At 33.1% G+C, this 17173-nt stretch overlaps 1 protein-coding gene across 2 annotated transcripts; it reads left to right on the top strand.

Annotated features, from left to right (window-relative positions):
• Positions 1 to 789: 789 nt before the first annotated feature.
• LOC120143168 lies at positions 790 to 9034 on the top strand. Of its 2 annotated transcripts, none has more exons than XM_039157558.1 (22): positions 790 to 893; positions 1020 to 1973; positions 2099 to 2170; positions 2273 to 2477; positions 2587 to 2695; positions 3967 to 4059; positions 4178 to 4270; positions 4472 to 4564; positions 4738 to 4830; positions 4916 to 4997; positions 5076 to 5135; positions 5220 to 5272; positions 5367 to 5533; positions 6274 to 6484; positions 6686 to 6743; positions 6863 to 6919; positions 7042 to 7287; positions 7661 to 7725; positions 7826 to 7882; positions 7964 to 8057; positions 8310 to 8450; positions 8539 to 9034. In XM_039157558.1, exons 2-22 carry the CDS (start codon positions 1053 to 1055, stop codon positions 8668 to 8670), a joined length of 3102 nt encoding a protein of 1033 aa, XP_039013489.1. In that variant the 5' UTR covers positions 790 to 893; positions 1020 to 1052; the 3' UTR covers positions 8671 to 9034. The 2 variants fall into 2 exon arrangements, with proteins under 2 accessions (XP_039013489.1, XP_039013488.1); XM_039157557.1 differs by having other exon boundaries at positions 795 to 914.
• The last annotated feature ends 8139 nt before the right edge of the window (positions 9035 to 17173 follow it).

Here is a 17173-nt window from a genome sequence, read left to right as displayed (position 1 = left end):
AACATTAAAGTTGGTGCCGTCACCTATCAACAAAGACGAAAAAGAAAAGAGATAAGCGACAAATCAATAAGAAAAAAACTAGATTTTTAAATTCTAAAGAAAACAATATTTAAAAAAATAAGACTTGAATACTAAATAAAATAAAAGTAATAATTTAAATACTAAACATATATTTTATTTTATAATCTAATTTAAATCATTTTTTAAATTTTGTTGATTTTATTATTGGGTCTTATAAAATAGTTGTATTTTGGGCTGGCTCAATACACTCTTAAGTGCCTAAACTATACTTCAAATTGATTTGTGATGCCTAAAGAATTTTTCATTAAAAATAAATGCATAATATTTTCTTCGTTATACTTTTAGGTGTAGATCATTAAAAAAATCATTAAATGACATATGTCACGTCCAAATTTAATTTTTTTACAAATAATATTTTATTTTAGAAAACATAAAAATGTAAACATGACATGTGTTACTTAAAACTTTTAACGATAAAAACTTAAAAATTAACTGAAAAAATATTAGACACGTATTTTTAACAAAAAAAAATCTTTAAACATTAAAAATCAATTTAAAATATAATTTAAGCTAGTAAAATTATAATAAGCCTTTAGGGCTTGATAGCCCAGAAAGCAGGTAGAATATTAGGCCCCACTGAGCCTCAAATCGAATAAACTTTCCCCACTCTGTTATTTACGGATCTTGCCATCTCCCACCTTCCCCTTACAAATGGCCCATCTCATTGGTCCTCCCAAAAAGAAAAAGGGACCCCCAAAATTTCATGGTTCTCTTTAATTCTAAAAAATTTACTCGAAAACCCTAAATTTCCTCAAATCCGATCTCAGCATCCTCCATTTTGATTTCCTTCACTCTAAATCAAATCTTTCATGGTACTTGTCCGATCATAATCGGCAAAGTTCTTTACTCCACTGCAGCTAGGTTTCTCGATTTTTTTATTCTTTATTTGGTGAAAGAGTTTTGAATATAATATTATTGTTACTCGTTTTGTTATGCAGAATTTTAGTGGATTTTGAGAGTTTAAGTGAGCCATGAAGCGGGAGTTGGATTTTGGGTTGGATGGTTCAGTCAGTCCAACTCGGGAGTTAGTTGCTCAGTCTCAAACTCAGGCGAGTTCTAGTACTAGTTGTAATAGAGTTATAGGTACTCAAGTGAATGGTTACATTGTTTACACTCGAGTTAAGAAGTCAAGAACTAATTATGGTGTTGAAATTTCGGAGAATTTAAGAAACAAAAGTAAGCCGGTAAATGGTGTTAAAGAGACCTTACTGGATGAGGATCAGGAGAATAAAACTTTGATTGAAGGTCGACCACAAAATGAAAACGACGCTAGGGATAATGTGGTAGTAGAAAATGTAGTTGATGAGAGCTTATTTGTGGGAGATTTTGTTCAAGGTGGTCCACTTGTGGAGGCTCTCATTGAAGAGAGCCATATTATTGGGGAAAATGCCATTGTAGGGAAGTTGGTAGTTGAGGAAATTGGAAGAGATGGTAGGCCTGTTGTTCAATCATGGCTTCATGAAGTGTCTAATTATAATTCAGCAATGTCCATGTCTAAAGAGGATTCAGTGAATGAGCCAGAGACATGTCTTGTTGATAAAGGATGTTTTGAAGGATCATCAATGCAGATTTCTTATATTAGTGATGGAAGTAATGATGATGCATTTTTGAAGGCCCTGAGGCAGTCTAAACAATCTTTAACGAGACCAAAGTTTGAAGCAGTAGACAATTTGGAATGTGAACAGCATGCTGTTGAAAATGTTATAGTTTCAAATTTTGGTGGAGAGGAATCAGCTGAAGAAAGCGAATTGACGACTTCCATGAAGAACTTGGAGCTGAAAATGTCAAAAAAGGTTGCCCTGACTAAGTGTCCAATGACAGTTAAAGAGCTATTTGACACTGGTTTACTTGATGGGGTTCCTGTGGTTTACATGGGCACAATAAGTAGTAAGGTGGTTCCTTGCTGCCTCGGTTATATGTTATCCTTTTTGTTTTCAATATATGGTCTATTTTTTCCTTTCAAATTTAATTACAGTGGGTAGTTTAAGCCTTAATATTAATTGTATATGTATTTCAGACAGCTGGCCTTCGAGGAATCATTGCAGATGGTGGAATTTTGTGTTCATGCTCCTTGTGCAAGGGACGTAGAGTAAGGAATCTCTTCTCTAAATTGCAATTTTGGATTCTATGGAATTCCATAAACTAATAATTGCTATCATTGAACTTCTTCTTTCCTTTGTTTTCTGTTTAGGTTCTTCCTCCATCCCAATTTGAGATTCATGCTTGTAAACAATACAAACGTGCAGCACAATATATATGCTTTGAAAATGGGAAAAGCCTACTTGATGTGTTAAAGGCATGCAGGAGAAGACCTTTGCATGCTTTAGAAGCAACAATTCAAAACATCCTCAGTGCTTTACCTGAGCAAAAAAATTTTACTTGTAGAAAATGCAAAGGTGACATTTTCTGTTGTTAAATTCATATATTATTGACCGAGCCAATTAGCAAGAATGGTTTTGTTAGAAGATATCTTATTCTCTTTTTGTGTTATTCACTTGTTTCTAGGTTGTTTTCCTGTACTACATGTTGGGCAAACAGGGCTGCTTTGCAATTCTTGCATAGAGTCAAAAAGATCTCAGTGCAGCATAATAAGTTCACCCAGTGCAGGAGCTAGGTGTGCATTCTTAAGCTTTAATCTGTTGATGTCTCGTTTTCTATAGTTGGGTTGATTAGGGATTTCAGATTTGATGTTCTTCAGTTAAATTTTCTATTTGTTTGACGACTGCACTGTTCTGTAATGAGAATTTTGTTAACTATTCATGATCAGTAAATCTTCTTGATAACCAAGCATGTATAGATTCATGTCTTTGCATGATATTGACGTGGTTTTCATTGTACATTCAACAATAATTTATTGATACATGGTAGAAAAGTTACATTATTCTAAGTTTATTTGGCTGATTATCATTCTATATGCATGTTCCGTAAAAATGCAATTTTTTCATCCTTTCCTTCGTTGTATATGAAACTGATTTATACGGCATTAAGTTTCTTGTAAGTGATAAGTAAATACTTTTTTTTTGGATAAGAAATGAAGGTCTCGTTAAAAAACCCCTTCATAATTACTAGAACACCATATGGTATTCCAGTAAACAGCGGAAGGAGGAAAAGAGTACCTCAAATTTTATTAATAGGAAACAATACAAAACAGATAAGTACAACAAAACATTCAACCCAGCTCAGGAAATATTTTTTTTGATTGCAAGCAGAAAACATCATTGAGATAATTAATCAGAAAAAGCCTTGAAATGCACATCAGGGATGGACTCCACAAGGAGGAACTGTGGAAGTGGTGTCGAAATCTAAGAAAATAAGAGAGGTGTTATCCTTTGTTCGCAGAGTTCGAGCCTCGTTCAATAAAACATCAGCAATCTTCTCTGCCAAATTCCCCTTATCGTTCGAATATCTCTCCCTCGTCTGTACAACTATCTGAATTGCCTTCTTAAAGCTAATAACATCCCACAATCCATCACTTGCCAGTAGCGCAAATGCCCTGCTTGTTTTATTGATACGCACAACTTGACTTATATAGGGCTCAGAACTAAAGCGGGAATCTTGCTGTTTCACAAATTTGTCTCCAAGCATTCTAGCGAGGTTCAAACCACATAACCGCTTTAGCTAAAGTGTCTGCTTCTAAGTTTGCTGGTCTAGCTATCCATCCGAGAAAACCTTCCAAGCTTCTGTTTCTAGCCGCTATTTCTTTAGTAATTGAAACATAAATACTCGGACATTCATCCAAGTATTAAAGTATAGAGATCATTTCGTGTGGTTGAATTGTTTTAGTTTGATTTCACATTACTCTTGATGTAATGTTCCTGACATATGTCATTACAAATATTAAAGGTTACATTTTGTATTTTCTGTCCTATTTTTTTTTTAATTTAGATCACCAGAACCAGCGGTGATGTCGAAGTCTGTTGGAAGTGCATCATTGAGTATCACTACTCCAAGTAAGAGTCAGTGGAATAAAGCAAGCAAGTTAGTATACTTTTTTGCCATCATTTTTGGCTTGTGAATAATCCATCGACTATTTTTTTAGATGAGATGAATTAATGATATTTTATGCCTTTTTTATGTGCCTCCTGCATTGTTTCAGGTCATCAGAGCTGTATATGACATCAAATTCACCACATTGTTCTTCATTGTCTATTTCTTCACAAAATAGTAGTCCATGGAAGACAACAAGAACGTTGGTGACCTATTTTATCTTATTGTTTCCCATTACTGTCTCATAATCCTGTTTTTAACCATTTTCACACCATTCATGAGAAGGAAATAGTTCTATTTTAGAAGCTGTGTAGTTGTGACATGTGGTAGTTTAAACTTGAAATAATGTTTCTCTTTAAATGAGTTATAATTAGTTCATCGTGCCTTTATATGTTGTTTCCAGGTTAACAAAGCCAGGGTTATTCACAAAGTCATTTAAGAGTGCTTCAGTGCATATTTCCTCGCAAGATAAAGGCCAATGGAGAGTAAAAAAGAAGTTAGTATAATTATTTTTTGTCATTTTATGATTGTATGTTTCTAGCTTCTGATTTACTTACTATACTTGCCAAGTTCTGAGACACGAGGACCTGTTTTCAATGAAACCTTTTCTCATTGTCTTTGGTTTTTTCTTCTTAATTTCCCTTTTGTGCTTTTATTGGAATTTCTCAGGCCAGTGAAACCAGTTTTGGTGTCAAAGACCTTAAAAAATTCTTCACCTCCGATGCACTCACCCAATGGAAGCCAATGGAAGATGACGACGAAGTTGTTATCTTTTTAATATAATTTTCTGGACTAAGCTCTGCATTTTTTTCTGATGGTAACTCATTTTCATGGATTTCCCCCCCAGGGATCAGCGATTGCATAAGTTGGTATTTGAGGAAGATGGACTGCCCGATGGAACAGAAGTCGCATACTATGCCCGTGGACAGGTAATTGAGATAAAAGTAATTCATTTTATGCCTTTGTATCTCAACGGTGTTTAAATTGTCATTAGTTTTATTGGGCAGAGATTGCTTGAGGGTTACAAAAAGGGCTTTGGGATAATTTGTCGTTGTTGCAATTGTGAGGTATTGTTCTTTTATTGCTCGAGCTTCTAAATTTTGCAATTTTATTGTGCGTCTGTTTATGCTATTTTCTTTTTTATCGTGCAGGTTAGCCCATCACAGTTTGAAGCTCATGCTGGTTGGGCTTCTCGTCGAAAACCGTATGTTTTCATATCAGATGCTTTTCTACTTTCTTCGTAAGTTTCTTTATCTTTCCAAGTATATCTTGATTATATTTATTTGTGTTTTTGACAGCTATGCACACATTTACACTTCTAATGGGGCGTCTCTACATGAACTGGCAATATCTCTCTCAGAAGGTCGTCGTTATTCTTCCAAGGATAACGATAACACATGTATCATTTGTGCAGATGGTGGAGATCTTTTGCTTTGTGATGGATGCCAAAGGGCCTTCCATAAAGGTTTCAATCATAATAATCGAGAATTTCTGTTAATTTTAATTAGGAAATCTATGTGTAGATGGTTTGCTCTTGTTTACTTGGCTTCATAGCTTTACTTTGTGGTATTTTTGGACATATAAGGCTTCATTTATTTTTCTCTGGGGTTTAGGATTGATCTAAACGGTTCCACTATTTTGTTTTATGAATAATGATTATTGGGCAAACAGTCTTAGGTCTCTAATCCCTGTGACAGTAATGTGTCCCTATGTATGCTTGAGATTTACTATAACTAAACTTCTGGCATTGACAATTTAGCTGATAAAAAAATTATATGTTTTAAAGAGAATATGATGAGATAAGGAGGGGGGGTACAGTTTTCTAATGTGCAGTATGAACATTGAATGTGATGTTCTATTCAAAAAATGTACGCACAGAGGAAATATATAGTAGCTGGAGTTTATTTTTGGCATTACATATTAAAATGGATCTATTCTCCTATTGTCTCTCTGTTGCATCGCATGATATCAAATTTTTTGTAGGCATTTTGCACGGCACATTTACTATTAACTAGACCTTTGATTTTAAACTTAAGAGATTCAGACTCTTGTCTTATCTTCAAAGTTGGTTGCACATAGCATTATTGCCTTTTTCTGGTTTTGTTTTCTATGACCTGTTAAAGATTATTGTATTTGCCTCTGAAGACTATGTACAACTCGATTTCTTCGATAGATACTTGATAGCTACTTTATTGATCTATGCAGAATGTGCATCGCTACCCACAATTCCTCATGGTCGCTGGTACTGCAAACATTGCCAGAACTTGTTTATGAGAGAAAAGTTTGTGGAGCATAATGCTAATGCTCTTGCTGCTGGAAGGATTTTAGGAGTTGATGCTATAGAACAGATAACCAGCAGATGCACTCGAATTGTGAAAAACTTTGAGGCAGAACTTAGTGGATGTGCATTATGCAGGTGATGTGTATACACTAGGATGAATCTGATTGAAGCTTATAGTTTCCAACGACTTTATTATATAGTTTGCATGGTGATATTTTTTCAAATTTCAGTAGTCCCGCTTTAAACACACTTTGAATTGGCTTGGAATTTGATAAGAGCAGCAAACTTCATGGGTTCTTATAAGAATTGTTGTTCATTTGAATTTATTTTATATAGGGCATGTGATTTTAGCAAATCAGGATTTGGACCTCGGACAATTATACTGTGTGATCAGGTATAATGTTAATTTTCATTTTATCCTGTTTTCTATCTTGGCCTTCAAGTCTACTAAGGATGTTTTCTTTTAATTGTATTTCCACTGATATCTGTGATTTTTTAAATATTTTGGACCAGTGCGAGAAAGAATATCATATTGGCTGTTTGAGGACTAATAAAATGGCTGATCTAAGGGTATGTATTAGTCTTATTATTTTTGTCTCTCTGTTGATCATATGATATGAAACTCTCGTTCCTGTTAATTGGAATTGCTTTGTTGTTAATGGATGAAATAACTGAGTCCAGTTGTACAACAGGAAATACCAAAAGGGAAGTGGTTTTGTTGCTCAGACTGCAGTAGGATCCATTCTACGCTACAGAGATTGCTCACTTGTGGAGCTGAAAAGCTTCCAGCCTCACTTTTGAATGTTGTAAGGAAGAAGTATGTGGAAAAGGGTTTAGATGCTAATATTAATATTGATGTGAGATGGAGGCTTCTTAGCGGCAGATTTGCTTCTCCTGAAACTAGATTGTTGCTTTCTCAAGCTGTTGGTATCTTCCATGTAAGTCTCTTCATGTTTTATTCAGATGTTTCTTCTAGAACCGATTGTTATTGCCAGTGTTGACAAACAGTGAAAATGTGATTTTCTCTGTAATTATTGCAATTATTATACGTTTATTTTCTACTATTTATTTGAAATATGCTTCTCGGGTTGAATGTGTTTCATGAAACATCAGTAGCACTGTAAATTTTATGCTATTTATTCTCATTCTTTCCTCTTTTTCTTTATCCTTTAGTTTTCTTTTCTCCCTTCTGCCACAGGGGTTGGGGAAAGGCTAAATTGTATTTGTCAAACATAAAAGATGTATGGAGTGGAGACATGTCTTAACTTATTCCTCAAAATTTTACTGATTCTTTTTTCCATTAATTTCAAGGAATGTTTCGACCCTATAGTTGATGTAACAACTGGGAGGGATCTTATCCCATGCATGGTATATGGGTAAGCATGAGACCTTTTCTACTGCTTGATATACCTTGTTGCATTGATACCATAAGTGCTATCCGATTTTTTTTCTTTGACAAACTTGCCTCTCTCACAGGAGGAATTTGAAGGGCCTAGAGTATGGGGGAATGTACTGTGCAGTTTTGACAATCAAGTAAGACCTATTTGTATAACATTTAAAGCTCTACATTGTTTTATAGAACATTGACAGTAGTATCTTTTGCTGGTGCTGCAGTTCATTTGTTGTGTCAGCTGGGATAATTCGAATTTTTGGGCAACAAATTGCAGAACTCCCTTTAGTTGCTACCAGCATCACTAACCACGGGAAGGTGAGGCCAATGGTCCCGATTTTTGTCTTTATGACCTTTGCCTAGAATGCGAATCTTGTTTTGGTAGCTGTAATCGACTGGAACTTATCTGATTTGGAACTGGACAAACCCATCAAACGAGTTGAAGAATATCCTTCATGCTGACCCCTTGGAATCGCCTTTCCTATACTCTTAGTTCCTTATGATTTTACCAAATTATTAGTTTTGAGTGCGTAAAACACGTACACTTTTAACAGTTGCTCTATCCTACAGGGTTACTTCCAGTTGTTGTTCTCTTCCATTGAGAAGTTGCTGGGGCTCTTGAATGTCAAAAGCATTGTGCTTCCAGCTGCTGAAGAAGCGGAATCGATCTGGACAGACAAATTTGGTTTCAGGAAGTTAACACCAGACCAGGTTAGTCACCGCTCCATAATGTGCTTTTCTTCCGTAACCCTAACACGACCGCCATGTTACTCAAAATTCCGTCTCCCATGCGCTCCAGCTTAGTGAATACCGAAAAAACTGCAACCAGATGGTGATTTTCAAAGGAACTACGATGCTACAGAAAGAAGTTCCTCCATGTCAAGTTGTTTATGGTAAAGAGCGTACGGAGTTGCGTAATGGTACGGACTAAAGGAGACGTTCTGTGAGTATTTCTTTTTCTTTTTTTATTTATGGGACGTAGATTTTTCATACATATAAAAAAGTGAGCTTAATTTGTGAAGAGTGAGCTCAGATGTTAAAATTTTCTGATACCAGCACGAGACTTGAATTTAGAGGAATAGTGAATAGGTCAATATTTGATTAAAAGGTTTTTTAATGGTTCCCATGGATCCATGGGAATGATACATCACTTCAGCCTTTTGTCATACAATAAATATTAGGGTCGAAATGCTTGAAAAAGAGAAGGGCGAACTATTGAAATGAATATTTACCTTTCATTTATGTACACTTTTGCTCACCAAATTAAAAAATGTTTAGTCACTTTCATTATCGTTCCACTAAGTTTGTCATTGGGACATTGAATGTTGTTAAGTTGATCAAGTTGATCGCATGAATAAAAGGGTTAAATTTTTTAACCCCTGAATTTTAAATAAGGTACTTATTATTAGTCCTCTTTATAAATCCAAAATAATTTAGGGACAAAATTCTAAGTTTTTAATTTTTTGAATATGTTTTTCTTTGACCTTCACTTTGTCCTCCGCCAGCGCTGCACACCCCTGCCCATAAGTTGTTCGTCTTTCATGTCACCGATTGTTTTCTACTGATGGTATGTTTTTTTCCTAAAATTTTTTATGTTCATTCACTTAAAATTTATAACTTCGTTAAAATTTTATAAATCCGTTCCCCCAACAACAAATCATACATTCCCACCTATGTACTATCTGTCCGAAAATCAATCTTAAGCATTTTAGGGGCCGTTTGGTTCACGACATATGAGATTATCGGAGGGATGAAATCTTTATTCTCCCGTTTAGTTAGTTAGTAATCTTATTTCCGGAATCTTTTATTTCCAACATTGGATTTTTTAGGGTATATTACCGGGAATGTGATTATTTTTCCCCGACGTTTTAGACTAAAATGTCCTTATATTTTTTTTCTTTCAAAAACATCTTTTTTCTGTCGTTGAATAATAAAAATTCTACGAATATTAAATTACAAATTTATTCTTAAACTATTTTAGATTTACAAAAAAATAAATTTATAATTAGAATTTTATATAAAGTTCAGGGGTTAAAATAAAATTTTATCTTTTTATTAAACCTATTTATCTTTTCAATTTTGTAAAAAATATGTATAAATTTTATGAATTTAAAATTTTTAAAGAAAATATATAAATTAATTATAGTAATATTATAGTAGAATTTAACTTGTTAAAAAAATAAATATATAATAAGGAAAATTTGGTAAAATATACATTTCAATAATCACTGTAATTTTATATTCTTGTTAAATCAACTAAATAAAAAATACAATATTTCTAATAATCTTATTTTTCGGTAATCTTTTATTTCCACTGGTAATCTTATATTCCGTGAATCAAATGCACCCTTAGTAATTCCATCTCCAATGGTATGAATAACACGTCTATTATACAATATCTAAATCAAATCCGGACAGTGATTCGGTCGAGATATAATTTAGTTACTTAAAAATGTATTAAGCCTTGATTAAAAGAATTTTCAAATTGCGGCTTGGAGCCTTTTATGGTCAATTATCCTGCATGAAATTTCGATTATGATATCATTCTCAATAAATTGAATATCTATTTTCTCAAGAATCGTCCCAATTTTCTGCTATTGAATATACATTATTGTCAACAACTTCATCTTTATAGGAAGGGATCAATCGAGAATTCAAGTGAGTTGAATCTACACCAATCCTATTCTCTAATGCCGACTTATTTTTCACAATCCATTTCGTACCAAAACAACCATTGTCTATACCACCTTCCTCCGGCGGTTCCTCCTGACGACGACGGTCCTTCTTGATGGTCTTTAAAGAAAGACATCCGATTAAGATCAGATATGAAAGGGAGACATTTTTTCTTTTTAATTTGATGAACATTTTGAATAAAGATGTTATTGGTATCATCCGAATTTAGCATTGTTTTTTTAATAATCTGAAGTGTGTGCGTTGCCGATGAAGACAATTATAACACTTTTCAGGTGTAAATTTTGTTAATGAATACCAAACTATTAGATTTTAGTTAAAATTTATAAAATTTAGTATATAGTGGAGTGTGATATGATAAATGTTAAAAAGTTTCAAACGTGTTTCATGCAGATGCAGTAGGCCCTTATATGGGTCAAGTGTAGGGATGTTTAATTAGTTGAGTAGCTCGTGATCAGCTCTAACTTGACTCGGTCAAAGTTCGATAAAATCTTGACTTGATATGATTCGACTCGAACTCAAGTTCGACTCCAAACCTTAACTAATTGATTCGAGCAAAGTTCAACTCGACTCGATAAGTTCGCGAGCAGCTCGTTAATATTTTTATAATTTTTCAGTAGTTATCTTATAAAATTATTTCATTCAAAAAATATTAATTTACTAATAGATAATAAAAAAGATGATGAATTGCTAATCTTAAACAACAACAAAAAAATACTAAATTATTAATTAGTATTTTACTACACTCAAAATCAAACCGTATTTATTATTTTAATGTATTTGTGGATTGATATTTTGGAGTTTAGACTCTGAAATTGTTTCATACATTCTTTTGATAATATTTTTGGTTAAATTAATTAATTTATGTTTATATTAAGATTTGTATAGTATTTGTAGATTTTATCTATAATTAAGAAAATAAGGTAAAAATTTTAGTGAGCTTAACGATCATCGAGCTTAACGAGCAACTAATCGAGCAACAAGTTTTTTAACGAGCACGATTCGAGAAACAAAATTTTTTAACGAACACGAGTCGACCATTGTCTAACTCGCGATCCATTTTTAGGTTTTTGTATATGTCACTGATTTCGTAGTGGGTTACCTAGAAATTTCCAATTTAAAAAGTTCTTACCTAAAAGCCAATTAGGACCTGGTCCTTAACTTTTATTTTTTAAGAGAAGTCTCCGATGACAACAAACATGCACTTGCACCATTGGCCTAATAGTATAGAATTAAATTGATATTATGTTGTCTAATCGACTTTGGCATTATAAGATATTTCTTAATTAAGAAATCTACTGTTGGTGGTTAAATTACTATAAATTTATGATGAATATTCCAATGAAAGATACTCGTTTATTTTTTTTTTACGAGTATGAGATAATTTTAAGGTAATATTTATTTATTATGATAGAATTAACATTCTAATTTAAGAGATGAAATATAATTATGGTTGAAAGTTGGGAAATAATTTTTAATTATTTTAATCGCTCACTCTTTCCTTAGTCGTTCTCTCTCTCCTTTGTCTTCTTGTTTTCTCCCTTTTTTTATTTGAGTTTATATCGTATTTTATAGATCAGATCAACTTCTTCTTCTTTGATTTTTTAGCCGTCGGCGACATCGGCATTGATGACCGTTGACTCTTTTTTCTCTTTGTTTTTCCTTTTGTTTATAATAAAAGTTGTTTTGTCTGTGTTGCACGTTTATCTCTACTTTTGTGATACGTTTTTCGATTTTTTTCTCGGTCGTTTGTCCGTTCTTTTATTTATATTTTCTCAGGGTTAGATTTGACGACACTACGACTGATCAAGATAACGCTTATTCTAAATCTTGTTGATCTTCTCTGCTATAAACATTTGGATCGAAATAACTTAATTCCTTTTTTTTAGTTCGTTTATCGATGCAATCAGATTTATTCGTATTTATTTTAGTCTCTTGGTTGAGTTTTTAACATTTTCCATGTATGTGTCCTTATATGATATAAAGTGAATATTTTCAATGTTATAGGAAAAATCCAAATATGTATTTAGTTTATGATGATAATTATAAACTCTTATTGTAATTTCAGATATTTTCATTTTTTAATAAAACTAATTGCTTCTATTAAAAAAATTAATTATCTTGTAACCCCCATAGATCGATGCGGGTGGCCTAATCCTATCCGGAGTGTCACATTAGGGTCACCAGAGCGACCCACCGTAAAAATCTCAGAAAATTAAATATTTTGTTAAAACATGTAAAATCATAAAACAATTTATAAATACAAAAGTAAAATTTATCAGTATTCAGAAATAAAACAGATTTCAAGCTCGGATATAAAACAAAATACAACCTACATGCCCCCTAATCACATACATCGTAAGCAACGCCGGTGGAACCCCTTAATGAAGTCGATAGTTGCACTGGTTCAATCCTTTTAACCTGAAATATTGAGTAATAGAGTGAGCTTTAGAAAGCTCAGTAATACAATACTACCAGATGATGCTGAAGAACATGCAGATAACAAATAAGCATATGTTTTCTTATTAATTTAGAGATCTACATACTTTTATGCAGAGCTGAGGTCATAGTGATATTTCAGGTAGTAAAAGACAATAAGCTATCAATTCATAGGAAATGTTTCAGATAACTGGGTTCAGGAGATCATAATAGGATGTCTAGTGAGTTTTCACAAAACCAGTAAAAAGATATATATCTTTTTAAAATAGTAGCAGTTTAAAACGTATTTTTCAAAAACATATTTTTCAAAAACTATAGTAATCCTTTCAACCGAACACCATATGCAGTTCCCCAGAACTACATAACCTAAGAGAACACCTTGGGGCCTGAGAGCCTACCCAAAAAAGATTCTTGGGGCCACAAAACCTACACAAGGGCCGCCTTAGGTCCATAAGGAATTACCAGTCGATGTTGAACCTATACAAGGAATTACCAACATCGACTGAACCTGTCAGAGATAGGAATTACCAGTCGGTGCTGAACATATACAAAGAATTACCAGCAACGATTGAACCTACCAGAGTCTTCATACCAGATCCCAGAGTACCCCAAATAAAAACATTTTCAATCAGTAAACAGAGATATCAGAAATCAGAGCAGAAATCATAACATAAATAAGAGAAAACATCCATGTAATTAGGGAACACACTAGAGGTTCCAGATATTATTCGGATGTACTAGATAATCTTATCGGGTAGGGAAACACGAATCTTCAATATACCGATAGAATACTGTAAATTTGTGTCATTATCGAAAGAGTTCATTAGCTGATGGAATCATCAGTTATTCAAAATGTGATTTATCATGATAATATATTATTCAGACATTTTCGGAGGCACTAAGTAATCGGAAAGGTATTCAAAATCCTTTGTATCTGAGTTACTTGTGTTTTCAGATATGACTGGAGTGATTCCATTATTCAAGAAAATCAGAGGCATTTTGAGCATTAGGTTCTTGGAGAATTCATAGTGATTTGAGCTGATAAGGAAGAAACAAAGATTCAGAACAGAATTTACGATTTGTGTCAATATATCGGAATATCAAGTTAACTCGAGCTGAACAACTCCCAGAACTAATGCATGTCGATCGGTCAATTCGTTGCCCTTCCAGGGTATTAACTCTTTAATAGATCATCTTCAGAATCATCGCTGAATAGATCTTAAGTAGACGAATAGATATTCCAATGGTCTTTATTTCATTTCCATGTTGCAACAATATTAAGAAATACCAACGTACTTGATTCGTGGTTCATAACTCATAGGGACAATACATCATGTAAGTTCATTAGCATTTCCAAACTTATCCAAATCACTTACTTAATCCTCAGTCATTAAGGTTACTCAGTTCATTTATTAGTCAAGTCTATCCCGGTCACTTCGGAGTTTTCTAGAGTAATCGGACGTTTCTGAAATTCGGATACATATGGTACTTCCGTTCAGTTCAATTTGGTCATACAATAAAGTCATTTTGGTATTCTAGGTTGTTTTAATCATTTCAGAGCTTGAGGGTATTTAGTTAATCTATAGCTTGGCGATACTTTAGGTCATTTAACACTTTAGGGGCATTTTGGTTATTTTACACTTCATGAGCAATTCTATAATTCCAATATAGATCCGAAATTTAATTCAATGATTCCAAAGTTTAAGTATGTCATTTCAAAGTTATTTTTCACCATCCGGGTAAGTCTTTGTAATTTCCATTACAACGACATTTTCGTAATTTTATCCCATGATGCTCTTTTCGGTAATTTCATTTCCAAATAATCCCGGTATTTAACCTTTAAGAAACAAAATTATAAAAATTCACGGATCTTAAAATCAAATCATTTATTATTGAATCACCGAACTTATTATTATTATTTCTAGTTGATCTTCCACTTTCTTAAGCGAGACATATAAGTCATATTTGGTTACTAACTTTTTATAATATTTGAATCGAGTTTAGGAAGTGATCACTACATACATGTGACCAATTATACTTATCCATGCAGAAATCAATGCCAACATGTTCCATAAAGTATGAAACATGTAGTAATGTATTACTTCAATTTTCGTGTCATATCGATCGACCATTTAAACTCCGTTTGATCACCCTCGAACTTCAATTCAACATCCAATAATTCCTCAGATACAAAGCAACCGAATTTATGTTAGAAACTAAACTTAATTTACGTCAGAAACTAGACTTAATTTAGAAACCATATTGAATCCGAAGGTAAATATCTGAAAAATAGCTTACCGGGTGTGAATTTGGTAAAACAAATTTAGAATTCGGACTCAGGACATCGAAAAAATAAAATAGGGCTTTTCGAAAAATATAACTTTTTCGATCAAAGTCAACGGTCAACGGTCTGACCGGTCAAAGTCAACAGTCAGACCAGTCAAAGGGTTGACTCGGTCAAAGTCTACGAGTTGACTCATTGATTGAACCGGACCAGACGGGTCGGGTCGAGTCGACCAGATTCTGGAAAACTCCTTGGACCAGAACAAGCCCCATGCGTAGGAGGTGGCCAAACAGAGCGAGGACACCAGCCGATTACTTCCAAGCAACCAAACAACATTCTCAGTCACAAATTACCCAAAAACATCAACCAAAACGATGTCGAAACCGAGAAAAATTAATCCAAAATTTTAAATCCAAGCTTACCACACCAACAATGGAAAAAGACGGCGACAGAATAACCCAAGGGTCGGGTTTGAGAGGACGGAGGCCACGAGTCCAACCACGCCAGTGGTGGGGGCGTGACGATCACTGAATCAGTTGAATTTCACAAACAAATGAGCGACGGGCTAGGGATTTTGATGAACTTCACGTCGAGTTTAACAGCGAACGGCGTCGATACATGCCGGAATAGGGGTTGGGTTATGTTCACCGGTCGACGGTGAGTCTATTGGTGGCATAGGAGTGACGAACAGTGGCCAGACGGTGACGGATTTGGGGCGGTAAAGGGCCAACAGAGTAGAATAATTTGGGGGTTAAGGATTTAAAATTTGGGGTTCCTTAATTAAGGTTGCTCGATTTTGGGGGTTTATTTTTTCATTGGGTAACAAAATTGGGTAAATTCAGGTTCAAGACCCTAAACTTTTTTAGAGATTTCAAATCATAGCTACAACTTTTAAAAATTTGCAATTCGGTCCCCTAACTTTTCCCTTGTTACAATCCTTAATTTAATACTTAAAATTATTAAAATTTAACCCCTAAATTGAGGTGTGATATATCTATATATATATATATATATATATATATATATATATATATATATTAAATGTAAAAACTTTCCATGCGGGATTTAGGAACTACATCCTATTCCAACCTTAATATAGATTTGTCTAAAGGTGCGTTTGGTATGCCATCTAAAAGCATTTTTAGTAAAAAAATCGTTTTAATTGCAAAATCAATATCAAACGGGAAAAAATTAAAAAAAATGAAAACGATGGTTTCAAACCAACCGCAAAAGCTAAGATTTCTATTTTTTTTCATTTTCAACTTTACTTTTTGAAGCAAAATTATATTTCTACTCTTATTGATTCACAGTGTCAGATCTAGAAATATTTTTTAGGATGCACACTGCAAAAGCTAGGATTTCTATTTTTTTCATTTTTAACTTTGCGTTTTGAAGCGAATTTATATTTTTACCCTTACTGAGGCACAATGTCAGATCCAGAAATATTTTTTAGATTGACACATATAGACAAACAACATTAAATTTTTTAATGAGGTGGACACAAAAAAAAATTTAACGTAGGAACCATCAATAAAATAAGAAACTAATTGAAGAAAATTTAACACCCACCCTCAACTACATGTGGCTCCGCCATTACCAATGCATGCGCTCCACTCATTTGCCTTAGAAAAAAACTTTGAAATTCAATTTTCTTTGTTAATTATGTTTTTACATTTCATTTCAATAATTTAATATTAACATCCTTAAAAAATACTTTATTTGATTAATAATTTATTTTAAAATAAAAATTATGATTTATATATTAAAATATTAATAGTGAGTTATTATAAATTTGTTTTTATTATAATTATATTTTTATTATAGTTTAAATTGATATATTTCATATATAATAACAATTTTTTTTAAATTTTTATATAATATATATCATTTTTTATTTTTTAATGATTAAAAGGATAAATATACTATTTAAATTGTTTATTTTAAATTTTAAATGTGTAATTGTGGTTAAATCGAAATAATTAAAATACTATTTTAAAATTCAAATTCAAATGTTAACGAG

Source organism: Hibiscus syriacus, unplaced genomic scaffold, assembly GCF_006381635.1.
Source record: "Hibiscus syriacus cultivar Baekdansim isolate YM2019G1 unplaced genomic scaffold, ASM638163v2 tig00110833_pilon, whole genome shotgun sequence".
NCBI lineage: Eukaryota > Viridiplantae > Streptophyta > Magnoliopsida > Malvales > Malvaceae > Hibiscus > Hibiscus syriacus.
Note: the sequence above shows the minus strand (reverse complement) of the source record. Positions and strands in the feature narration are given on the sequence as shown.